This window comes from Vanacampus margaritifer, chromosome 1 (assembly GCF_051991255.1).
Source record: "Vanacampus margaritifer isolate UIUO_Vmar chromosome 1, RoL_Vmar_1.0, whole genome shotgun sequence".
Taxonomy (NCBI): Eukaryota; Metazoa; Chordata; class Actinopteri; order Syngnathiformes; family Syngnathidae; genus Vanacampus; species Vanacampus margaritifer.
In genome coordinates this window covers 34684388-34711795 of record NC_135432.1, presented here as the reverse complement: position 1 = coordinate 34711795, position 27408 = coordinate 34684388, and the positions used below count along the sequence as shown (strand labels likewise).

The following is a 27408-nucleotide window of genomic DNA, read 5'->3' as shown; positions in this document are numbered from 1 at the left end:
AAACTCCTAATGTTGGTATACAAGTTTAACGTAGTCACCTGAAATTTGTAAGTATAGCACACTTGATCATGATAGTGTAGCCTGCTGGGCGGGCTGCCAGCCAGGTTTATCCTGCAAGACAACCTTTCGGAGGACGGGGTATCTCCCAAAAGCTGCGCTTGCATAATGAGGGATGAATGTTTGATGAGATCCAGTTGACAAACCTCGGTGTCACCCATGAATTGTTAATGCCGAGGCAAAATCTTATGCAGCGGGCGTCCGGCGACACATCTAGGCCAATTACTCAAAGTTCCATATTTGGAAAATACTTTTTTCAAACAAGTCTTACTCCTTTGCATAGAGATGCAAGTCAGGCTTTTGTAAAGGTCAGTTTGCGCCCTTTTGGTTGATATGTTTGTTGTTGTGAGGTAAAGCAACTGTATGCCATCTGGCTGTTTAGCAAGATTTTGTTCGTCTCTTTTGTGTTTGATTCAAGCCTATACTGTATCTCACTTTCTATGTATTTTCACCTTCCTGCCATACCTGTCTAGTTTGTCTGCCTTTATTGTTCAAGACCTCCCATGCTGGCTGGCCACTACAAAAAAATTAAGTAAAAGAAAAAAAAAGCAACTTTTTCGTGAGTTATTTAGTGGTTTATCTGACTTTTTCACATCATAAAAGTGTTCTCTTTTGCGCCAGCGTGTCAAGGCAAAACGACAGTGGACACAGCAGAGTTATTAGCTCTGAATTCTCATGTTTGCTCCCTTGAGGCCAGCCTGGAGCCTAATCTTCATATAAATTGGCTGACTGGTCGACCACCGCGGAGTACTGCGCTCCACCTTAGCCGATAACAAGCAGTTTGCCTCAGATTAGGCTGCGATTTTTGTCCCTATTGTGTCACTTTTCCTTTGGATTCTGACCATGATCCTGACATGACCCACTCGCTCACAGCCATGCATGTATGTGGAGATGGGGGCATTAGACAGACAGAGAGACTGACAGAGAGACAGAGTAGGCTACATGGTTCAGAATGTTTTCAAATGGTAAATACCACACATTTTACATATCGCTCTGAGGAGGCATCTTTATATTGAATCTCTGATGGTTAAAGTAGAATATGAAACAGTGGGAACAGATGTCTACGTAATGTACCACTTTCACTGGGGGACATACAAAAATTCTGCTAAAGCTACTTAAAGTAGCACTAAGGAACTTTTCAACCTTAATACAATATTTTCATAACTCTTCTTATGAAACATTGATTTAAAACTAGTTGAATGGTACCTTTGCCATGGCCTGAGGGGGTCTTTATCATTTTTTAACTGGCATTAAGCAACTTTGAGGAGGATGGTAGGATTACTGCCACTCAAAAAACTACAAATGTGCTGACTGCTTCTTAGCATACGTCACTTCCTCCTTTACCCTTTTTAAAATGATGATAGTCAATTTGAATGTCGACGCACGATTACGGCTTTCCTGGCAGCAGCTGCAAAAGAACTAAAAACAACACTGCGCTTGTCCTCATGGGAAATGTGGTCTTCCTTCAGACTTAACATTACCACTTTTGTCCATATGGCGCCGCCATAATCAACATAAACTGAAAGTTCCTTAATGTTGCTTTAAACTATGCTATTATTACCGGCTCCAATTTTTTTTTTTTGACAAATACATAAAATGGCGGTATAAAGTGCAGTCAATAAATTCAGTCAGCATTAGTAGTGCAACGAAACATCATTGATCCGTGGTCGGTTCGGATCAGGCCCCACGGTTTCGGCTCGGTTGGTGAAAAAAAAAATGTGCATTCACAGTGGACAACATTCAGACATGTCAAGGAAGCTGAAACATATTCAACGTAACACTCCGCCTAAGGCTAACTTCAAAATAAAGTTTACCAAATAATACATTGACGGCAATGCAAATAGCCTTAGTAGACTTTTACTTTGAAGTTGGCCCATGTCGTGGCGTGATGGCTAGCTTGACTTCCCTTTTAGACATTTAGGATTTCTTTATCGTAGTTTTGATTGACATTAAAGTTGTGTCCAACATCAACACAACGCTATCCCAAACTCATATTCAATTGCTAATTTAGGATGCTAAGAAACCGCTAATTAATTACGCTGTCATTGTATGATACGGCAGAAGTCTCCGACGTAAGTGGCTAGCTGCTAGCTGTTACCAACGAGTGCCTGGTTGGTAGTTGTAAATGAGTTTCACAGCTGGTACCTTCATTTTTAATATTCTGGACCAAGGCTACTTTGTAATTCACGCTTCATGTTTAAAGGAAGGGAATGCGCCCTAAATTGCACTTTGAGGTCTTTTCTTCATCAAAAAAAACCCCCACAAACGATAAAGATAAAAATAACTTTGTCTTCATTTATTTTACAAAAACACTTTTGCCCATTGGGAAAAAAAGAAAAACATTCACTTTAAAATGTCATAACCGTTTAGATTTTAGGAACACAACTTTAAGCCATTAATACCTTGTTATTTTACACATGGAGCATGTATAAAATTACAATGTTTCTGCTTAAAATTGCACTCCACCTAAAGTCAGCTATATTGGACATTTTGAATTGCGTTTTTTTTTTATCTAACGGAGAAAAAAATGTTTACAAAATAAATTAAGACACTAAATCCTGAATGGCTATATAAGACATTTTGAATTGATTATTATTATTTTTATTTAATGGGGAAAAGCATTTTACAAAATAAATGAAGACAAAGTACTGTGTGTGTTTTTTTGCTGATCCGATCAGTGATCCGATCCAAACTGTGACTTCTGCGATTCGTTGCACCACTAGTCAACATTATATTATACGTATGTATATTATAGAGTTTTTGAGCTTTTGAAGTCAAGGGCTGTTGAGTAGTCAAAGGAAGCACTTAGTCTTCATGAATGATTTCTGATGTCCTTAAAAATAGTGACTTGCAATTGGACAAAAGAGACGACAGCTCCATCTCCTCGCACTGGCTTTCTCTCAGCACTCTCCCTCCTTGACTGTGGTCAAAGTCGCTAAGCCTTCTATCTCTATTGAGCAGCCCTGCATGTGCAAAACTGCAGCTAACAGAGTTCCTGCCACATCGTCAGGCAAAGCACAGAGGAAGTGACAGAGCTTCAGTGTTTGACCAGATGGGAAACAAACGTACGCTGCAAAAACTTCTTCTTTTTCTTTTTTTTTCCTGGAGCTGCAAAAACTTCTAAGCTAAATTTAGAGGTCATGTTTGATCTAATCACTCAAGGGTGGATGTTGGAGCATCCCTCGTAGCTCTCACTAAATTACTGCTATATTCCACATTATACAGCAGTGGTCCTACTTTATCTCCTTTGTTTGGGTAAAAAAAAAGAAAGAAAAAGAAACACCTCCTATTCCTCATTTTTAAAACTCACTTTCTCTTGCTTTGAAACTACATACATGTGGCCACCATGAAGATATGCCCATTTTAAATATTATTGACATATTGCATTTAGGATGCACAACTCCTTATTATTAAGGAAATACAAACATTATCTTATCACAGGTGAACTGAGGCCCGTGCCAGCTGACGTTCTTCAGCTCATCACCAGACACTATTGACGGACAAATGAAGCTTCATGAAGCACTTGTGATATATTTTTTTACTCATCTAGATGGCACTCTTTGTTTAAAGATCCACTATAAGCCTTTATCTTAAAAAAAGCACCATCTAGATGAGTAAAAAAATAAATATATCGCGATATTACAGCGCGCAGTTCTCGAATCGATTCGATATGCGGCCGAATCGATTTTTAAACATCAATTTTTTTATGGGAATATTCAACAAAACATCTTACTTAGGGTTAGGATTCACACATTAAGCATGGAAGAATGTTATATTAATGGAACATTAAGCCTTAATATTTTATTTCAGTGCTGTTCAAACATAAAACAGACTGCAACCTGTTTGTTAAATGCGGTGGCTCAGTTATAAGCCTGAATTTTCAGATAAATAAATACATTTTCATACAAATCTTACAGTATACATGTACAAGTTTACTGATAAGTATTTTCTAAATTTGAGCAAAAAAAAATATCACAGTAATCTATTTATTTGGGATTAATCGGTATCGAATCAAATCGTGAACTATGAATCGTGATACAAATTGAATGTGTATATATATATATATATATATATATATATATATATATATATATATATATATATATATATATATATATATATATATATATATATATATATATATATATATATATATGAGCACTTGAAATTCATTGTTTATAAAACTAAAGTATTTGGCATAATCTTTGGATATGCATACTAAGTATCCTTGCCCCCCCCCCCCCCCCATTTATAAAAGTCTGGCTCCGCCACTGTTCAGGCCGACCAAGCGGGAAAATGCAGGCCACTCCAAGTTAGTCACTCTGGGTCTGGCTATAGGTCTCTACCAAAGGCACTTTAATTGCTGCTTTTGAAAAAAAAAAAACTGCGCCCCCTGGCGCCCAACCGTGAAAATCCTGGTGCTTCCTAGCCTGGAAATCCAGACTCACTCACAGCTTTGCCGGAGTGTGAGTCTGGTCAACCGCCCTATCACTGCATTTCTGAGGCGGGGCAAACCTGAGCTAACAGACAGTGGAATGAACCAATGAGCGAAGATACGATACGATACGATACGATACGATATACGATACGATACGATATACTTTTATTTTCCCCGTGGGGAACTTTTTCCTGGACTCCGTCCAGCTGCAGTTTACAGTAAGAGAAAACAACAGAATAGAAAGAGATGAAATTAAAATTAAATAAAAAAGAAGTGCAGCAATAAGTAGAAGACTTCCCAGAAGTCTTCACAGGAGTATACATGTGTAGAGAAGTACATTGCACACACCCATATACACACTTCTATATATATATACATATATATGTACACAACATTGCACCATATATATATATATATCTTATTGCATTGAGTTAATGTCGGTTGTTAAGCAGTTTGATGGATGTCGGCAGGAATGAGTTCTTGTAGCGGGCGTGACGTCAAAAAAGCGACTCCTTGAAGTCTTTTATTTATTTTCATTTATTTATTTGCGGAGATGGAGTAAAAATCCAACATGGTTACTAGCCAAAGAGAGACAGAAGTGAATGATGTCGTTGAATGTCGTTGTTGCAGGAAAAACTTGATGACTGAAGAGTGACGTTGCTCACGAATACGACGTTGCACCACTAGTCAACGCAAATAGACAAATTTGAGTGGGCCGTCCTGTTTTCGGACGGAGCCGAATTGCTGTCTATGGCAATATACATACATATACACATAGACAAACTACAGCATCCTCCCTGTAGACAATTCATAGTCTTCATTTAACCTACCATGCATGCAGGCACAGACTGACAAGGCGTGAGCACCTAACCTGGCAAGCCAGGTCTGGACAGGCGGTCCTAGACATGCTTTTAATTTGGAAGGCTGCTCTGTACTTCTGTTTCTTGTTTCACGTCTTTGTTTGTCATTCAGCTCATGGATTTATTTTTAGCTTGTGCAAAACAACTTTAACTTATTGATGTCCGTTCAAAACAATCTATCTGAAAATAAAATATTTTAAACAGTCACTCACATCTCACGGGGAAACCAACATGACATTGCCAAAAACCTGTCATCTTGATGCATTGATTTGAAGTGTTTTGATGGGTCTCAGGAGATTCTTATTCTCCAGGCTCCTATTGAGGTGGATTACAACATATTTCAGTACATAACACCACCTACTGTGCAGGAGGGGCATAGCAATTAGTAGGCGTCTGATTGAAAAAATAGGAGGCTGCACTGGCAAGATGTGCGGCGCCACTGCGCCGGGGCCGTGCTATGATAATCATTTGGCGCCCGCGGGGTCCAATCTCATTTGAGCAGGGGCACGTGCCACCTCGGCTTCACCTCTGGCTCCGCCAGTGGGCCGGAATTATGGACCTTTTTGCCGCTATTTTGTGCAGAATGGATCATACGCATTTTTGAAGCAAGCGTCACGCTCCCCTCCCTCAGCCGTGAGCTCTCTGCTCACTCTGTCTCCCCTCCCCCACCATGCCAGGCTGCTGGCCGACACACAGCCAAACAATCTAAACAATGCACTCTCAAAAGTAAAGAAAGTCAGATAGGAGAAAAGAGTGGCGCAGAAAAGCTTCGTCTCTCGCTCTCTTTCTCTTGCACCCTCGCGCTGACACGCTCTCTCCCCTCCCCCACCCTCGCCAGCGCCCGCTTGCCGACTGTTCAACCAAACGAGACACTCATGTTAAAAAAAAGAAGTAAAGTCAGATAGCAGAAAAGACTGCAACAGAGATTGCACAGAGATTTTGGGGGGCAAACCTTACTGACAATTCCGAGATGATGTCACAAGTCAAGATGGCCGTCAATTTGGTGAACAAAATCTATCTGCTCATTGAAATGCATTGGATTTTGGATTGTTGTAATTTGATTTGTGAGGATTATTTTGATTTCAATATGCGATGAGATGTCGTTTGTATGATAGTTACAGGAAAAAGCATTACAATCTGACGTTTGTTTTCACCGTATAAAGGAAGCATTTGCATTGTGTTGCATTGGGGACATCGTTTTAATAACAGCCTATTAGGGCAACATGACTGTAGCAAGACTTGTAGCATAGAAGTAACTTACACTTATGGTTTGTACAAAATAATACCCACCCCTGCACCGCCTATGCGAACTAAACACACGCCCACTTTCTCTGAGACCTCCATGCTCGCAGGATAGCAATAAAAGTAGCCTTTATCAGTAAACATTCTGTCCAAATGAATTCAAAGTAGGGCTGGGCAATAAATCGAATTCATTTGATACATTGTCATTTTAAAAATCGAATCATTGAAAATGTTCTAAATCGTGAAATCGAATGTTGTCTTTTGGATCATTAAAAGCTGATGTTCTTATGTTGTGTTACATTCAAATGTTTTAGTGGCAGAATGCTGGATGGGTGCTTTACAAAACATGTTTACAATATTTGTGGCATTTAAGAAAAAAACTATGAATGTTAAGTTTATGTCAAAACTAATTTAGAATCAGTATACATTATTGTTGTCTGAACATTTTGCACAGGAATTATTTTTCAATAAATGAAACCTTTAAATTAATGTTTGTTGGGTTTATTAGATTAAAATCGTAATTGTCCTGAATGTCTTTAAAAATCGAGATTTTATTTTTCAGCCCTAATTCGAAGTAATGAATTATTCTTCACATTTGCAATGCCAAATTGCAATGACAATAGGGTTGATCTCAAATGACGTCACGTTTTCCTCATTAAAATGCATGATTTAAATAAATAACAGCGTAGGACACACGCATACACTTCATTTTGGAAGAGAACGACGTCACAGGCGTGGAATTTCAACATGGTTCAATCGACAAACAGACTTTGGAACGGCTTAAACGGTGGTTGACATGCGGAGACCTCAAAGTGGGCGGAAAGAAAGCAGTTCTTGAAGAAAGGTAAGATTTATTGTATAATCGTTGCTGCCACTCCGGTGCGGTCTAGAAGACTGCTAATATCGTGTTGGTCGCTAATTTTCACAAAAACGAAACATAATGAAGTCACGATTTTCATTTGAAGATTTTAAGCCTACCTTTGGGCTGTTACTTCTGTCTAGTTACTTTTGTTAAAGTGGCGTGTTGACACAGTGACCGCTCACATCTTGTGACACTGATCAACTAGCATGAAGGTGTAAATAGGGTTCTTCTATAGCGCTGATACTTTATTTTAATTTTCACATACAAGGAGCAGTGGCTTCCGTTGGTAAACTCGAGGTATTTTTGGTGCATTTACACCATGATGTATAGTCAGGTGACCAAACGTGATCTCTTTTGGGAGAACAGACCATTTTCTTACGTCCTGTTGGGGTGTCCGGGGGTTTTATAAATTTATGAAAATGTCCGGTTGGCATTGCAAAGAGTTTTAATCAAACCTCTATGCCGGATGTTGGTAACTGAGTAGCGATAACAGTGAGGCCTCGCAACACATGAAACACAAGTGAATTGTGGTCTAGCCAAGGGCAGGTCACCTCGAAGTGATTACGTCTTCTGGCAGATCACGCTGTTGTGGTTGCGACTTAGCTCACAACACTCAACTTTTTGACGATTATGCTCTTCATATGTTTTCCTTGTCATTAATGTACAATTAGATGGCAATGTTTCTTTCATGGTTTTGAAAAATGGGTGTCTCAACCATAACAAAATGGTTGGTTGACTCCACATAGAATATTTAGCACAAGCTTGTCACATTTCATAGCCTGTGTTACAGGCTATGGTAGGCCAGCAAGGGAATTTGTTATTTTTGCATTCTTCATGGGAGAATCAGAGAAGGAAGACTTCTGCTTTCTGTGGGACTCCATTAAGTGTGTGTACTTCGTCAGCTTGTTGGGGTGCATCCTCTGGTGACAGAAAAATATCAATGAAGCTGCAGGGAATTTATCCATTAAAATAGTCTTATCACCACACCATGATAGTGGAGTACTCTGTGGCCTAGATATTTGGGGGGAAACAAACAAACAAAAACCAAAACAAAACACATGTATAATGCCTAACAGAAAAAAAAAATTGCTTTGGTCTCTTTAAGTAAAGTAACGTCACATGATCACGTGGCTGCCCCATGACGGACGGCAGAAGGTAAAGACTGTTGAATTGAAGTGGACGGGATGCAGAGTGACTTAGCTACTGCTATTTTACAAATTAAAATGTATTATTGCCCATCGCCTACTTCAACTGAAGTTCGCCTGTCGGTTGAAATGGCACATTTAGTCCAAAGCTGGAGATTGCTAGTTTGGAAACAGATCCTTACCTTCTAAATGTCCCAAAATTGATTTTATTTAAACTATTTTATACTGTCTTCCCTTGTGTGTGTGTGTGTGTGTGCCTTTATTGGCAGCGCTGTTCATGTTGTACCTGATTTGGCCACTTAGGCGCAGTGTGGTTCCACGCAGTCTGATACATTGTTAAGTTGTAGAAAGAAATCTATCGAAACTCAAACACAATCTGCTTCTTCCTCAGGTCGTTGAATCGGTGGAGGCTGGTGTTATTGTTATTGTTTTATTCAGATCAGAGAACCCCAAAAACAATTGCAATGGGGGTGAATCAGTGGCAAACACAAACAAACAAAGACAGACCATGATATTACGAAAACACATAAAGAGCTCATACATTCAAGATTTTAATGCCTTTTGCATTCTTGAAATGTCTAATGGTTATTATTGTTTGACTTGATTTTCAAAAACACAATTGAGAGGTTTGCAAAGATGTCTTTAATGTTATGAACATCTTTTCATCATTTGTTAGAGATGAGCAATTCCAAAATTAATGAAAAATATCTTCAGGGGATCCATCACAAAAAATGTTAATCGTTGTAGAAACGCTTTATATGAATCGAATATGTGAATTATTATTTTTTGCTGTCATTATTAAATAAATAGCTTTGCAGGAAAAGTCCGCAAACCAGACTCAGATCAGCAATACTCGCCGTCAGTTCGGAGATGTGGGGTCAAATTCATTTGAAAGAGTGCTGTCCTTTCCTGTGTTGAAAAGGAAGCAGCGGTTCATCTCTCCGTGACTTGATGATGTAATCCAATAAAGGTTGAGGAAAGGCGGCATAAAGGCAGATAAAGGCCCCTCTTTTCACATCTGTGGGGCGACCCACCACCACAGGGGAGAAGCTCAATGTGGAAAGTATATTGCATTGAATCACCTCTCAACTCAGGTACACTACACTAAAGAAACTTATGATGTACAGTGTTATCTGAGTGACTGAGTCTATTCAGAAAGTTTTAAATCTATTAAATATTATTCACTGAACAGTAGGGGTGGGAATCTTTGAATGTCTCACGATTCGATTCAGATTCCGATTTTTGCTTCAAGGATGATGTTCAAGGAATTGTAATGATCTACTCCAGACTCGCTAATGCTAATTAGCGCGCTACTCACGGCACTTTTAGAACTCAAAAGAGCGGCTCCACGCTGGAATTATTATTATTTTTTATTGGAATAACGTGATCGTTGCCCACTATCCCCTTTATTATTTGCAATATTTATTGAGCCACTTGCATTAGCCATACGCCAGGAAAGAAGGATTCAAGGAATTCACTCTGGGGTAACAGAACATACAATTAATCTATATGCCAATGATATCTTACTTTATTTAGAAAAGCCGGCTACTTCGTTAGGGGAAGTATTTAACTTAATAACTAAATTCTCACAGTTATCAGATTATTCTATTAACTGGACAAAATCAACACTTCCACCTATTACAGAAAATTCATGGAACCCTGCAAGCCAGGACCCACACTACTCATTTCCTATTGGTAATTTAAAATACTTAGGCATAAAAATCTCACCTAAATTAACTGATTTAATTCATTTAAACTTTTCTCCACTTCTGGATAACATTTATAGTGACTTGGAGCGCTAGAATAATCTTCCTATTTCTCTAATAGGACGAATAGCCACCATTAAAATGAAAGTTTTACCCAAAATAAACTATTTTTTCTCAATGATTCCATTTAAACCTACGGCTAACTGGTTCCAGTTGTTGGACTCAGCCGTTACAAAATTTTACTGGAATAAAAAAAAAGCAAAGATTAGTCTATCTACTCTTCAGAAAAGTAAATCCAAAGGTGGTCTAGAGGCACCAAATTTTATGTACTACTATATAGCTAACCAGCTACAATATATCGTTCTATGGGCACAACCCAACAGAGACACTAACTGTTGGCTGGAACTAGAATAGAAGGATTGTAATAACCTCAGACTTCTAGATTTACTCTTTATTACAACATCGATTAAGCGACATTGTTTTAAAAACCCAATGATTTCCGCCACCCTGATTGCCTGGTGGAAGGCACTAGAAATTAAAAAAGCCCAAGTGGAGCCCTGTGGGCTTTCTCCCCTATGGCATAACCCCGACTTTCAACTTAGCAACCAACCGTTTTATTTAGGTGTATGGGAGCAGAAAGGAATTACACATCTCCACCATCTCTTCTCAGATAATATGTTTATATCATATACATCCTTGCTCCAAAAATACAAAATAAAAAACGGAAATTTTTTACATTATCTACAAGTTATAAAAATGATAAAGAAAAAAATTCCAACACTTCGGGGTACGCTCCAACCGCCTGTTTTAGCTAAAGATATTAACAAGCTTTCTCCGACAACAACAAAAAAACTTAAAAAATATATAAGTTACTTTTATATACTGATAAAATGTCTTTACCCATCTCGAAATGGGAGACAGACTTGTCTATAGCACCGGAATCTGACTTTTGGATTCAAGTTTGTGAAAACGCATTTAAAATGACAAAACACACAAATTTACAACTTATCCAATATAAAATTATTCACAGAACATACATTACTCAATATATGATGAAGAAAATGGGACTCTCAGACTCCGACATTTGTCTCCAATGTTTACAAAACACTACAGACACTTATGTTCATGCTTTATGGTTATGTACTCCGGTTATGTATTTCTGGACTAAAGTCTTAGAAAAACTTTCCGCTACTTTGGACTGTAGGATACCTTTTATCTCCAAATTTCTGTTTGCTAGGTGACTTAACAACAACTGAATTACCTCATAAACAATTTCAATCTACACTTGTAGCCCTTACTATCGCAAAAAAAAACCAATTCTTGTTAACTGGAAAAATAAACAAACTCTGAATATCGACCAATGGTCTAACCTCCTCATAAATCACATTTTAATGGAAAAAATATCTGCCTCAAATAAAAACCAAATATCAAAATTTATAGAAACATGGTCTACGTATATAGAATTTTTTAACCTAATTCTGGTTACTTAATTCTGTCTGTTAGCGAGAGCCACCACATCGTGATAACTTACATTGATGTTTCTGCATTTGGCAATTTATTATTATATTATATTATTAGTATGGGATTTTTTTTAATAGGTTTTAGGTGAACTGATGAATACACACACGCTCGCACACACACATTCTCACCCACATACAAAAAAAAAAATATATATATATATATATATATGTAAATTTTTTTAATAAAAAAGGAGAGCAATGATCACATGTCAAATCGAATGAACAATACTGAGCTCTCCCAAAAAAAAAAAAAAAGGAATAACTTGATCGTGACTTTTTCCTTCTACTCTCTCTGATGTGGCTACAACTTAACAGTGTATCTATCAGACCGCGTCATCACTGCTCCTAAGTGGCCAAATCGGGTACAACATGAACAGCGCTCCAAATAAAGGCACACACAGACAAAGGCAAGACAGTATAAAATAATTTAAATAAAATCGGTTTTGGGACATTTAAAATCGATTCTGAATCGTACTAAATGAGAATCATAATTCTTATTAGAATCTTTTTTTTTTTTGGGCACACCCCTGAACAGGGGGCGGATGATTTCAAAAGATCTTACGTTAGGGTGAAAATGAAACCTTATTATGTATAGTACACTGATGTGCAAGGCCCCATGACTAGCTATGCCGCAGATGTCAACAAATGTAATGGAGTCTCAGAAAGCCATTCGTGGACGAAGTTCTGTGCTTCTGTGCTGTTCCCATTCTTGCTTTATGGCTACCTGACCTGATTTTAGATTGCAACTGGGAGCTTTGTCGCCAAGTTCCTTGGAGGAAGATCCTCAGCTACCGATGGAATGACTACACCAATCGATCATGATTGAGGAAAGCTGCAGTTTGATTCCGTTGCTTCCACAAAGGTGCTGTTTTGACGTATTACAGATCTCTGGCCTTCTTCCTTCGCTTTTCTCAGCTAGAGGGATCAGGCAGATAAATCAACACTGCCTCGCTCAGCTGAGGGTGCGGTCACCACTCAGTTTCTCCAACGTAGATGTTTTGTGACGTTTCATTAGATGAAGAGATTTGGATTTCCTTGCAACAGTTTTAAACCGCTAGGTTGGCTGGGCAGGCACCGATGGGTTGGCAAACAGACACACAAACTCACACATACCTAGACATAACACTGACTGGAATAATATATACGTGCATCTTTGTGTATGTGTTTTGAAGCCTGCCCACATTCTGTACCCGTGCAACGTACAGCGACAGCTGTGTGAAAATAACGTTTTTTGTTGTGTTTTTATATGTAAAACTTAGATGAACCATTTACCAGTATTTCCAAGTTTCATATTTTGATATTCTAAATATTATAGAAATATCCAAGGAATTAGTGTGTTTACATTCATGTAAAATATTTTGTGCTTTTTGATTTTTACTTCGACTGATGCGTCACAGCAGATTGCTTATTGCTGTAACATGACATAATCGTTGGGGGTGGGAATCTTTGAATGTCTCACGATTCGATTTGATTCAGAATCGATTTTTGATTCGGAATGATTTTTGATTCAACATTATTTGATTGACAACGATTTTTGCTTCAATCTATAGATGTGCAAGGAATTGTAATGATCTACACCAGTCTGACTCGCTAATGCTAATTAGCGCGCTACTCGTGGCACTTTTATCACTCAAAAGAACGGCTCCACGCTGCAAAAAAAATAAAAAAAATTTTATTGGAATAACTTGATCGTGACTTTTTCCTTCTTCTCTCTAATGTGGCTACAACTCAAGTGTATTAGACCACGTGGAACCACACTGCCCCTCAGTGGCCAAACCGGGTACAACATGATGAACAGCGCTCTAAATACAGGCACACACAGACGAAGGCAAGACAGTATAAAATCATTTAAATAAAATCGATTTTAGGACATTTAAAATCGATTCTGAATCGTACTAAATAAGAATCGCGATTCTTATGAGAATCAATTTTTTAGCAATTTTTTAGGCTCGAGCATTACGATGCCTTTCATGGGTTTTATTAAATGGCCATTTTTGATTTACAATTTACTTTGAAATGTTGCATTCACAACATGCACCTTCTGTCATCTTGGGGAATATGATGTTACCATGGTGATTGCTTCCAGTTGATTTTTCTGTGTGTGTTTTTGTGAAAACCCTGCTATAGTTGCATCATTATTTTATGTGGGTTCAAAGTTTTCCATTCTGTCTTATTCCTTAAATGCTTAATCTTTTTCAGTAGTAGTAGACATGTGCAATTAAATTCTGTTTTTATACCCGTCAGAGCAGGCAAGCAGTAGCCTTTTTTTTTGTAGCCTTTGGAGTTTGCTCAGTTTACTTGAGTGGAGATGGCCGTGAAGCTTAAGAAAACCCTTTCTGCTGTTAACCCCTTTTGAATTCTTGCGCTAATTAAAACGGAATGACCTGGATAATAATGTAGCCTTTGATGGCGAGCCTGTTACCAAACAAGAGTGCCTTAAGTGTCGATAAGACCAGGCCAGGACTGAATGAAGCCTGACACTTTTCTCCAAAATCTTTATGAGCGTTCTCACCACTTAATTGATTTCTATTTGGTCCTCACGCTGCCCTGTGTCTCTACTTCTACCGGAGCAGTGGTAGTTCACTTACAGATTTCTGCACTTGCTACATGCATACTGTGCTGTTCCTTCCAAGGCACTAAAAAGGTCTATGGACTATATCGACTAAAAGAAAGAAAACATGGATCCCCTGCCTTCCCTGTGATTGCGTTTTCAGCAGTGTTAATTAATATGCAGAGAGACCATTCTGTCGCCCTCTCATTAAACCTTCGCTTCTCAGATCTATTATACATATTTGTTTGAAAGGTGGCACCTGAATACAGCCTGACGCTGGTACAAAAGGTTTTCACACATTCACCCACACAGCCAACGCACAAGCACTTCACACACAGGTAGATAGCAGGTATATGTTGTTAGACATTATTAACATTTTAATTCTTTATTTCATATATTAACCATGTTGAAATGTTTTATACATGTGTAGAGTAGGTGAAATAGTGTTGAACTCAGTATAATTTGACCTTAACCTTGTTTTTGTCTAAAAATTCCTGCTCAGTGTTTTGCGCACACACATTCTCTTCGTGAGAACAGATTTTGCCACACACATACCCTGAGAGCACCATCACTCACGGCCACTCTAAATCCAGTTCAATTTGTTTGTGAGATATTGTTTTGGGAAAAAAAAGTACAAAAAGTACCCTGAGAGTATATTTTGTCTAAAAAGATGAACACAGCTGCGGACTGTGTACGAAAATAATATTATGTAACATATTGTGTGAGAACCAATCTGTTTTACTTATTCATGATGGGAGGAGAATAGGTGTTCTCTTACTGATTTGGATTCTTTAAAAGCTGTATTCCGCAAAAGAGGGGGCACATGCGCACCCTTTAATTCCACCTTTTACGTGTTGTTGAGTGTTGCCGTGACCGGAGATTCTCTGAAATAAATCATCCTTGCAATGAGTTTTTCTTACAAGAATTCTGTCTTCAAATTTTTGGAACACGCAAAAGAGGACAAATAATTAGCCTCTTTCAATGTATACTGTGTATTCATGGTTCTAGCCAAGCATTTTGGCTGTGTATGTGGAATGTATGCTGCTGCTTTTGGAAGACGGTAAACAAATGCAGTTTCCCGGGGTTTGTGTGATTGCAGCTGGTTTGTTCCCCTGTGGTGCAGAGTTCTGGAGAAACCCAACAGGTTACCGATACTGGAGTTGTTGGTGACATACGTACGTGATCAATAAAGGGAACATAAAAACATGAGTGATATTATACTGTCATGATTGAAAGCATTAATTATTAGGGGTAGGGAATCTTTGAATGTCTCACGGTTCGATTCCATTCCGATTTGTGGGTGTGCGATTTGATTCAGACTAAATTTTTGATTAAGAACAATATTTGATTCAAAATGATTTGATCGACAATGATTTTTGCTTTAATTCATATATGTTCAAGGAATCGTAATGATCTACTCCAGTCTGACTCGCTAATGCTAATTAGTGCGCTACTCGGGGCACTTTTATCACTCAAAAGAACGGCTCCACACTGAAAAAACAAAAACAACTTTTATTGGAATAACTTGATCGTGACTTTTTCCTTCTACTCTCTAATGTGGCTACAACTTAACAGTGTATCTATCCTAAGTGGCCAAATCGGGTACAACATGAACAGCGCTCCCAATAAAGGCACACACAGACAAAGGGAAGACAGTATAAAATCATTTAAATAAAATCGATTTTGGGACATTTAAAATCGATTTTGAATCGTACTAAATGAGAATCACGATTCTTATGAGAATCGATTTTTTGGCCACACCCCTATTAATTATGGTGAGTTTATTTCACCTGCTGTTTTGCAGACAACAGGTGGAAATTGGCGGCAATTGGCATGGCAGCCCGTATTAAATTGTGAATTTCTGGCACAGATCAATAGAGCACAAGCACAATGTGCTGTAGCTTTGGAACATAATGTATCTGCCACGTCAGACCACAGACTGTCCCTGGGCTGACTAATATGTCAAGGTCTCTCATCAGTAGCTATTAGCAAGCCTACAGTATACAAAGTCCTGCTGTATGTGTTATATTTCACTTTTTTGTGACTGATTTGGAATCTAGTCCTGAATGGGTCAAGCTTTGGATTTCCATTCTTGTGTTTGATGGAGATCTGTAATGTGTGAAATAAGTGTTGCATGTTTGTACTTATATCTCGTCCATAATGATTCCCTGCACTGCTCATGCTGCTTTTGTGAATCCAATGTTGGAAAATAATTGCTTGAACTGGAAGGTAAAACTCTGTTTGCTGCTGTTTTATTGGATTTAGGGGAATTGTAGTGATGTAAGCTGAAGTGCGTCATTTAGCTCAAATGTCAAGCAAATAAATCCATTATCTCGCAAATGCATATGATCAATGTCAATTCAAATGTTTTTAGTGAGCTTTTTATTCAAAATGACCAAGTCCTTTCGATTGTATTGTTTTCTCTAGAGTTTGCTAAACACTTTGTGTAATCAAGTGTTTGATTGAAGGGGACACCAACATCATTCGAGTGACTACAAGTGTGTACTGACACTCAATCTCAAAACAGCGGAAAAGGAGTTGAACAAAAAGATGCTTGGCTTTGTGGTGATTACTAGCATGAGTGTGACATGAATGACTGTGGATGATGACATAAAATGATATTTTTGAAAATGTATGCATGAGCCAAAATAATTTTCAAATATTATTTTTGTCAGAGATGCTCTTTAGCTGTCTTGGAAACTGGATGAAAAAAGGCAAATTCTTTAGAATGATCTTTGTTCTTCTGATGTAATCATAACTTGGTGTTTGACTTTTCATGCTTGCTCATTCACTGTCGACCTTTTAAAAATTAGCATTGCTAATTGACCATCCGAGTGCTCCCAGACTGATTTGATTTCATCTCTGCGACACATCTTCAAGACCGCAACAAGGGTACTTACGGACTTGCACAGTTTGAGCAAAGTTGGATATAAAACTACAATCCACATGGGTTGGATTTCAATGTGAACTTTCTTGATGTCTGGGTTTGAGTAGGACCTGCTCGTCTAGAAAAGTCCTACAGGATCAGGTCCACGCTTCAAGGCTTGTACTGGATGCGGTGAACTCGGCATGAGGCCCTGGGACTTAACCAAGCTTTACCAATTCACAGATACAGGTAATAGTCCCAGTGGTGTCTTAACACTTGAAATTTACATAAAATGATAGAATGACTTGCTGTTAGCAGCCAAGCAGCAGAAGTCTATTTTTTATGGCAGACCAATGTGAAGTAATGTGAGGTAGAAGGGCTTCGTCACATATTAACAATACAGCTGAGCAGTCACACATGAAATGGCGCACGACCGGGTGGCTGTGCTCGTGGAGAGCAATGGATTATAGTGTTTACAAACTACACTCCTCCGTAGCGCACTTGAACCCTATGAACCATAAATATGATTTTAATTGAGAGAGGGATTGAGGTTCTATGTGTGTATTGGCCCCACTGGAATAATCCAAATGGAAATGTTTACAGCACACAAAAAAGTTTGCAAAGATGAGAACACGTTCAGAAGACAGACAGAAAAAGTTGACATGTTTGAATTTACCTTGCTAAGTTGCTCTATGGAAAATCGTAACCATTATATTTTCCCCCCAAAAATACCCCGCAAGTGTGTGGTAAATCATTGACACCTCTTAAGGCTACATTCACATTGCAAGCAAATGCCACCCAGATCGGAATTTTTTGTCCAATATGCGACCTGGGTCGCTTTCATATGTGGTTCTAGATTGGATACATATCCGAATTTTTGCAATGCAACCGCATATATTTGACCTTGAAATCAAAAATCATCAAAAGTCCAATATGCGCTCCGCACGGGCGGGGGCATTACGCTTCATTTATGTTTGACGCATCCGCGAGACGTCATGTACGTGAATCGGCAAAGTTGTTTTGAGTAACAGTTGTGACTTTATATTTGACTTTAATTTAATCCCACTTGAAACATGAAGTATAAAGATGACATTTGTGGTGGTGATATTAGTAACTTAGCAACGCATACGGCTCATTTTTCTACGTGCCGTCATCGTAAGGGATAAAATAAATAAAAAAGGAAAGGTCTCTGTGAGATGAGACGCTCAAACAGCTCGCCTCATTTTCACAAAATATTATTTCTACCTCCTCCTGCATCACTCCTTTGTAGATATGAGATGGTAAAAATATAAGCCCCGATGACGGATTTATAAAAGTCTGTGACCCTCACATGCTGGACCATACGTATTTACTTCCGCAAACACAGCATTGTGAGTGACGTTGTATCCGCTTGTGCGCATGCGGGTCACTTTGGGGACACATTGCGTCCACACAGCAGACAGACTGAGGTCGCAATTAATAGGTAATGTGAATGCTTAATCAAAAAAAAAAAAAATCTAATTTCACCCAAAAATCTGAATTGAGCATTAAGACCTGCAGTGTGAACGTAGCCTAAGTCACTCTTTTCTGTTTCTGTTCCAGACTACTAGGTTTTTGGTTACCCCCCTCACCATGCTCTTTGGCAAAATCTCAGTTTGCCATTGTTAGAAAGAGTCTTTGCTTTGCTCTCCCAAATTTCTGCCATTTGCAAAAGACACTATGCTCTTGGCAAGATTTTATTGCAGTGAAATGTGGGTTTTTTTTCACTCCTCCTGCCAAACCATACTAAACCCTGTAGGTCCATTTATAAATGTACAGCCCAAAAGTAAACCTGAGCGCTGGTTTAATGAGAATACTCGCACAGCCAGACAGGCGTGCTGTAAAGACACACCAGACAGGTGGACAAACCGATTTGAAAAGACTGCTGGCATCACAGTATCTGGCCACTGTTTAAGATGGAGTCTGCCATTTTTTTGTGTGTTAAAAAGTCATTTTCTCCCAAGCCACGACTAGAGATGACACAATACTCATTAAAGTCAAAAATATTCTTTGTAATAATGTTTTACATGCCCCCACTAGTCTACACACAGTAGGCTGTGATTAATATTGCCTTGGCAGAGTAAGAAGATTAATTCACCCTTTTTCAGTCATCTCAGGGCGCAGCCATTTTGACATTACACTGTCGACTGGAATTGATGACAAAGTGCCCTTGGGCTCTCATTGCTAAAATGATGTCATGTGACCAAACCCAGAAAACAGGTGAGCTGTGATGTTCAGTTGAGTCAGTTGCCACAGTACTTTTTTTTTCTTTTTTCTATGAGAAACATATATTCAGCGGACTCTGTATCGGTCCATTGTGGTAAAGAAGGAGCTGAGACAAAAGGCAAAGCTCTCGATTTACCGGTCGATCTACGTTCCTACCCTCACCTGTGGTCACGAGCTGTGGGTCCCGGATACAAGCGGCCAAAATGAGTTTCCTCCGCAGGGTGTCCGGGCTTTCCCTTAGAGATAGGGTGAGAAGCTCGGTCATCCGGGAGGGACTCACGGTCGAGCCGCTACTCCTCCGCGTTGAGAGGAACCAGTTGAGGTGGCTCGGGCATCTGGTTCAGATGCTTCCTGGACGCCTCCCTGGAGAGGTGTTACGGGCATGTCCCACCGGCGGGAGGTCCCGGGGACGACCCAGGACACGCTGGAGAGACTACGTCTCTCGGCTGGCCTGGGAACGCCTTGGGATCCCGTCGGCGGAGCTGGCTGAAGTGGCTGGGGAGAGGGAAGTCGGGGCTTCCCTGCTAAAGCTGCTGCCCCCGCGACCCAACCCCGGTGGAAACATATAAATTGTCGAAGGGAAATTCAACTTTTTCTTTTCTTTTATAATTATAGCTTGAGAAATAAGAGCTAACATTCTGTTTTTCTAAATTGCTAACTTTTTGGGGGGGTGAGAAAAGTATCTAAGGATTTACTGTAAGTACTTTGCATTTGTAAGTATGCAGTAGAACTACAGTCGAATGTAATGAATTATTTCAAAGGGTGACTAAAGATGTGAGACTAACCTTGAGGGCAGCATCTGGATTGCTGATACCTGCAGCTCTTCCTGAGTGGAGCTGCGTGGTCAGCTGGGATCCACGCTCACAATGCGTAATGCATTTGTCATGGGCTGAGCTGGCATGAATGCTCTTTCTTCATAATGGAGGCGCACAGGGTAATTTTGTAATACAGAAGGGGCCAGCTATTTTTCTTCTCCGACGCAAAATGGGGAGGAAGATGAGAAACATGAAGAGGAGGGAGATGAATTCACCTGGCCACCGAGGATCTCTTACTCCCATTAGTGGAAGTTGTTTGATCCATGCAGCTCGGTTCATGTTTGTACTTTCTTCTTCAGCTTTTCTCTTACTCAGACGAATGAGACGTCAAAGAAGCTCTCTTTTAGACCAAGTCTTTAGTCACCTTTCTGTATATTGCATCGTAAAAAGGACCTCACAGTCTATTCAGGTGGCATTGAGCTTCAGACTACAATTACCACAATCTGCCATTTGCCCTTTTGCTTGGAGTTCTGAACATCATTTAACTGTGATTCTATTATTTGGAAATGTTGACGATGTATTGTCCTGTCACCTTTGGGTGCCAGATTTCCACAAATGAAAAATCAAGATTTGACTGTTAGCCTGAATAGAAACTTGATGCCCAAATGTTGCGTTCACAATAAGGTTAATTCATTCCTTGCTATTGACGGCTATAGACGTAAAAAAATCATTAGAATTATTTCTATTAGTTTCACATTTTTTTCACTTTTGTTAACAAGAGTATGAAAACCCATTTTTTTATATTGTATTAAAACAGATATAAAATGTGTGATTAATCATGAGTTGACTATTGAAGTCATGTGATTAATAACAATTTAAAAAAATAATCGCCTGATGCCCCTAATTAACAAAAGAAAAGATTATTAAAAATTAGGGGCGTCAGACGATTACAATCTTTAATTGTAATTTATCGCATGACTTCAATTGTTAACTCACGATTAATCACAAATTTTAGATCTGTTCTAAATGTACAATAAAAAAAAAATCTAGATTTTCCTACTCCCAAAGAAAACTTTTGAAATATTGTAAAGTGAATTCTCGTTCAAATAGTCTGTGCTGTGTCCACCCCCTTGGATGTTTAGTGCAGTGGTGGTTCCATTTGGTGCATCGAAGCAGCTGATTGATTGCACTCTAGTCTGGATGACATCTGAAATGTGGACATGCAGCAAAGTCCCTTTTGCAAGATAATTGTTGACCCTAATTGGACGGTTGGTGGAGCGTGACGCGCATTCCTGGAATGGAGCCAAGCCTCCTTCCCAGCAGGCATCCACCGACGCATGTCCAGCACAGCAGGTCCCGAGAGACTCGTCGCACTGATCCGCACACATTAACACACCTGTAGCATGACATCTTGCAAATGACTAGATTTGTAAATTATTGCGTAATCAAGCAAAAACACAAAAGTAGAATATTAAGAAGCAAGAAGAATAGCCGAAATTAATATAGCATGGATCATGGATTCAATTAAATTTTCATGGGATAACTACTCACTCATTAGATTACATGCAAACTGTTTGGTTTCCTTAATTGCGTCGGCTGCAGTGTCAAAGTATCCTTGAGGTACTAATTGCTGTCTGCTCTTTTTAGCTCCCCCACATCTTCATTTAATCCTGCACAGCATCACCAAGCTTAATTTCTACCCTGATGTGACCTGAAGTCATACCTGGAGGCTACCTTCTGTCTTAGTTTGATACGGTGCCACACAACCAGGGACGTGCAGTCAGGCAAGGCAGGACAGGCAGAACCGCACTGTCCCCTCTACTGCATGTAAAGAGTTAAAAAAGAAAAGAAAAAGAAGCTAACAATTACAGTATTTTAAATGAATTTCCATTTGAGTTATTTGGTCTATGCTTTACATAGATTTTTATTTATTTTTTACTTTTTCACTGAACATGCTGGCCTTCAACATTCGCTAATATATGTAATAAATGTGTGTGAAATATGTAGTTGTGTCTCCCGGAAAAGCAACTCCAAGTGTACGGTGGAGCCTTGAAAGTACCCAGCGGCTGCCAACATGGGGCAGTGCTGTGCAAAACCCAAAAGAATGGTGGCACTCTTCACATAAAAATACATAGAAGGGGAGAAGATGGATCTATCCCACTCAGATTGTCACAGTTCCGACCCTAAAGTGTTGGAGGCGAATGCAAATAACAAAGGTGTCTGATTCTGGTAAATTGTTTGTTGTTCTGGTTAGCACAGCCAGTCCAAATCACATTGTGGTTTGTGAACTAATGTTAAATAATTATGTTTTGTCCTGGCCTGTGTCTCTATGGGGATCGCCATTGTCAAGTGATGTCAGTGTAGTTGGGGGTCCTTTTTTCTTCTGACCAAGTAACTTGGATCCCCAAGTTCAAAGGGGCACTCCATTACATACACTGTGTGTATATACTGTATATATACTGTAAACCCAATTCCAAAAAAGTTGGGACACTATACAAATTATGAATAAAAACTGAATGCAATTATGTGGAAGTGCCACATTTTAATATTTTATAACAGGTCAAAAGTTTAAACTGAGAACATGTATAATTTTAAGGGAAAACTATGTTGATTTTAAATTCCATGGTGTCAACAAATTTCCCAAAAGTTGGGACAATGCCATTTTCACCACTGTGAGGCATCCCCTCTTCTTCTTACAACATTCTGCAAACGTCTGGGGATCGAGGAGACAAGTTGCCGTGCCGTCCCATTCTTGTCCAACACGCGTCTCTCCAACTGTTCAACTGTCTTGGTCTTTCTTTGTTGCACCTTCCCCTTTATGATGCACCAAATGTGCTCGAGAAGTGAAAAAAGTGGAGTGCAGGCTGGCCATTTCAATACCCGGATCCTTTACCTACGCAGCCTTGATGTTGTAATTGGTGCTGCATTTGGTCTAGTATTATGGTCTTGAGAAATACAAGATCTTCTCTAAAAGTGATGATGCTTGGATGGGAGCATATGTTGTTCTCCAATCTGAATAAACCTTTCTGCATTGACGATGCCTTTCCAGATGTGGAAGTTAACAACTTGGGTTGTCCTTGTCCTCTTTAGTCAGTTTGATATAGCGCCCCAGTTTTCCACAAAGAACTTGGAATCGGGATTCGTCTGACCACAAAACAGGTTTCCACTTTGCCACACTCCATTTGAAATAACCCCTGGCCCAGAGAAACGCCTGCGCTTCTTGGTCTGCTTTGGTTCTTCTTTGTACTGTCGAGTTTCATCAGGCAACGGCGGCTGGCACGGTGGATTGTGTTCACCCACAAAGTTTTCTGGAAGTATTGCTGAGCCCTTTCTGTGATTTCCCTTACAGTAAGCATTCCTGTTTGCGATGCAGTGCCGTTTAAGGGCCCGAAGATCATGGGCATCCAGTATGATTTTTCGGCCTTGACCCTTACACACAGAGAATCTGAATCATTGGATGATGTTATGCACTGTAGATGATGATGACTTCAACCTTTTTGCAATTTTTCGCTGGTAAACACCTTTCTGATATTTCAGAGACACTGCCACTCCGAGAAGCTCTTTTTATACTCCAATCAAATTGCCAATTGACCTCATTAGTGGTAACTGGTCTTCCAGCTGCTTTTTTTTATAAGTGCAATTGACTTTTCCAGCTACCTGTCCCAACTTTTTGGAGATTTGTTGAAACCATGAAATTTACAATCAACATGTTTTCCCCTTAAAATTATACATTTTCTCAGTTTAAACTTTTGACCTGTCATCTATGTTCTATTCTGAGCAAAATAGTGAAATTTGGCACTTCCACATAATTGCATTCAGTTTTTATCTACAATTTGTATAGTGTCCCAACTTTTGGGGAATTATGTTTGTGTGTGTTTGTGTATGTATATATGTCTATACGTATATATATATATATATATATATATATATATATATATATATATATATATATATATATATATATATATATATGTATATAGTCCAGGAGCCGAACACATCCAAACCTACTGTAGTAAAAGGAGGTTCAGGTGTGACACGGTCTGCTGGCAAGTCTGCCATTTTTTTGAATCTGCATCTTGCCTCGAATCTTGCGGCAGGTGACACAATTATGTATCACAGAAGACACAAGCCAAAAGGCTTGGCGCTCCTCAATTGGTTTGTCTCTAAATAGTTTAAATTTTTTAAGAGAGTGTCACTTTTTATGAATCGGGCACTGCCGATTTGGCTCTTCTATTTTATTTTGTTCAAAACCACTTTGCTTTTCTCTTGCAATCTCTGCTTTGTTTACTGACGCAACAGTTTTGCGATTGTTTGATGAGGACACTTCTTTGAAAGTGGACGTTTGATTGTTACAGCTGGATAATGTGAAACTAGGGTCATTTCTCATTTTTGCTTGCTGCTGCACAAACTGAGCCTATAAAGGGGATGATGAGAGTCTGCAGTGGATCAAAAATGTGGAAGACATCCTCATTACATTAAATGTCAAAAGAATTAACAAATAACAGGTGCTATTCAAATTTGGCAGGCAAAAAATGTTGATAAAAAAAGCCTTTTTTAATTAAGTGATTAATCATGATTACCTGTAATCAAAATGATATGATGTGATTAATCTGATTAAAAATTTAATCGTTAGACAGCTCTGATTACTTTAAATTGGAAGGCACATACACCACTCGCAAAAAGGTAGGGATATTTGGCTCTCAGATGAAATTTATGGAAAATGACAAAAGTTCACTCCATAGTGATATCATATCATGAAAGTAGGACATTTAAGAAGAAGGATGCACTGGTGATTTCCTCATCTCAAACACTTCATTGAAAGAAAAGTTAACAACAATGGTGGGTACACCACAACCAAAAATGTCAAAGTCTCAATAACTGGTCATATGCCCTTGAGCATCAATTACAGCTCGACAACGACGTCTCATGCTGTTTACAAGTTGACTTCTTGAAGGGCAGCTCTCGGATCATTGAGCTTCTGGGGTGCAGAGTTTCCAGCTTCTACACAGTGACTCGGCTGATCCCCCAGGTTTTCAATAGGATTCAGGTCTGCAGAAAGTGCAGGCTATTCCATTTGAAGTACACCAGTCTCCAACAGCTGTTTTGTGATGATGCTCCTTGTTAGAGAACAGCAACTTGTGCCAAAAGTACTGAAACATTTAACAGTTGGACATCTTGGCATACGCTTATCACACACTGCACGTAGGACATCAACTGCCTGGGGTGGTGATGGGGACCCAAAAAAATCTAGCTCCTAAAAAATCATAATAATAGTAATATAATATCAGTATGTAATATTTAAAAAAAAAAATTGTAAAGCATAGATTCCTCTTCTTTTGCCCATATTGAGTGAAATTAAATCCATTTCTTGGACGTATGCGGAGCTAAGGGGCACCACAAAGCATTTATGCTTAGTGCACCAAAATGGCTAGTGCCGGCCCTGGACATGTGCATTCAAAAGCTTAGAGAAGGTCACATTAAGTTCACCTGTAAAGGTTTGAATGCACTTTAGGCTCGTCCTGAAATTTCACCCAAAAGCCAAATATCCCTAACTTTTTGTGAGTAGTGTATACAAACGGTTGTGATACCTACCACCTGGATTTGGATGTAAATACATTCAAATTAAAGCTGCCAGTCTGTAGTTAAAGTGATGATGTTTAAAGCCAAAAAGATGAGAATTGTCTCAATATGTCCCAATATTTATGGACCTGATTTCTTTTTTCCCCTCCCTCAGGTCTGTTTTTTGGAGGCTTCAAATTGCCTCAGCAGAAAATAAAATGTGCTCAGTCAAGCACATGGTGTACCGAGTCATTATGTTAAGTTTACTTCATAGTGAACAGGTTAATAGCCCTGTGAGACTTAGTTTTAACATAGTATGCAGTAGTCATGCTTAGAGTGCATTTAATTTCTTCCATTAATGGTACATTTACATCATTATTTACAAGCACTTGTCTTAATTAAATGTTTAATGCCCCATGGCTGGCAGCTTTGTGCTCTCCTTTGCTCATCTACAAGCACTATTGACCAGATGCAGCCAGTGGGGAGTACGTTTGCTTGCCACTAAATAACTCACACTCGTTTGACTTCTATTAGGTAACTCACTTAAATGGGTCACATATCCTATAACCTGTTGAAGTTTGAACATTTTATAAAAATAAGGATGTCCGTCAGCAAGTTGTTAGACCATATCGGATGTGTTCCCTTGTCTGGTCTGTGGGCTTTCCAGCAGGCTTTGCAGACGGACAGCTTTGTAGTATCTTGTAGTGTCAGCAAAATGTTTCCGTATGTCACAGATACGCAAAAAATACAAAACCCATTTCCACAAAACATTCTAATCTGATGGCGCATGAGACTAGGACAGGTAAAAAATACTGGCCAGAATTTGGGATAAAGAAGCTGATACAGCAATGTATAAAAAAAAAAAAAAAAATATATATATATATATATATATATATATGTTTATATAATAGCACCTTGCAGCCCGTTTCCCACTGAGGGGCGAACGTTTGCGGGAAGTAGCATGCTAACTGACCAACAACTGGACTCACAAATACACAATTTTGTGTTTGTGTGAGCGTGTGTACACATTGTACACACATGTACGCATCGTGGTTAGCACATCTGTCTTACAGTCCAAAAGTTCCCTCACATGTGTTTTCTCCGGGTACACCAGCTCTCCCCAAAGACATAACATAGTACTGTATAATATTGTGTGAGAATATTTATTGCAGTTCTACTCACTCTTTTCTTTCAGTGAAGCCAACCGTCATTGATGTGGGCATATATGTTAACAGCATCGGCCCTGTGTCATCCATCGATATGGTGAGTTCAAGTACTTTCCCGTTCTTCTTTTCCATCGCCCTCTCTCTGTTTATGTCTCATGAAATTGTCATACGTAAATGCTGTTTACAGTCCTGCAATTACCTTTCGTATGTTTTCCTCAAACATTGCATAATGCTTTGCTATTTAGGTGGGTGTGACAATCAGTGGATCTTATCTTATCTTATCTTATAATTTTAGAGGCCTTTGAAGCTTCCTCTTTAACTCTGTTGCTCCCCAAAATGTATAAATATATTCTATTTTAAATAATAAATATTCCAAAGACGTATTTAGACGTTTAAAAAAATTGTTTTTTTATGCTAGAGCATTCAGAAGGCTTTGA

General features: G+C 39.0%; 1 protein-coding gene across 2 annotated transcripts in view; it reads left to right on the top strand.

Annotated features, from left to right (window-relative positions):
• Positions 1-27408, top strand: part of LOC144038463 (gamma-aminobutyric acid receptor subunit gamma-3-like) — an 82537-nt gene that overhangs the window by 11702 nt on the left and 43427 nt on the right. Inside the window, exon 3 of one of the 2 annotated variants that reach the window (XM_077550998.1) lies at positions 27001-27068. The exons of the other annotated variant lie outside the window; for it this stretch is intronic. Coding sequence (XP_077407124.1) covers positions 27001-27068 — 68 coding nt within the window. The remainder of the gene's footprint in view (positions 1-27000; positions 27069-27408) is intronic. 2 annotated transcript variants of the gene reach the window in all.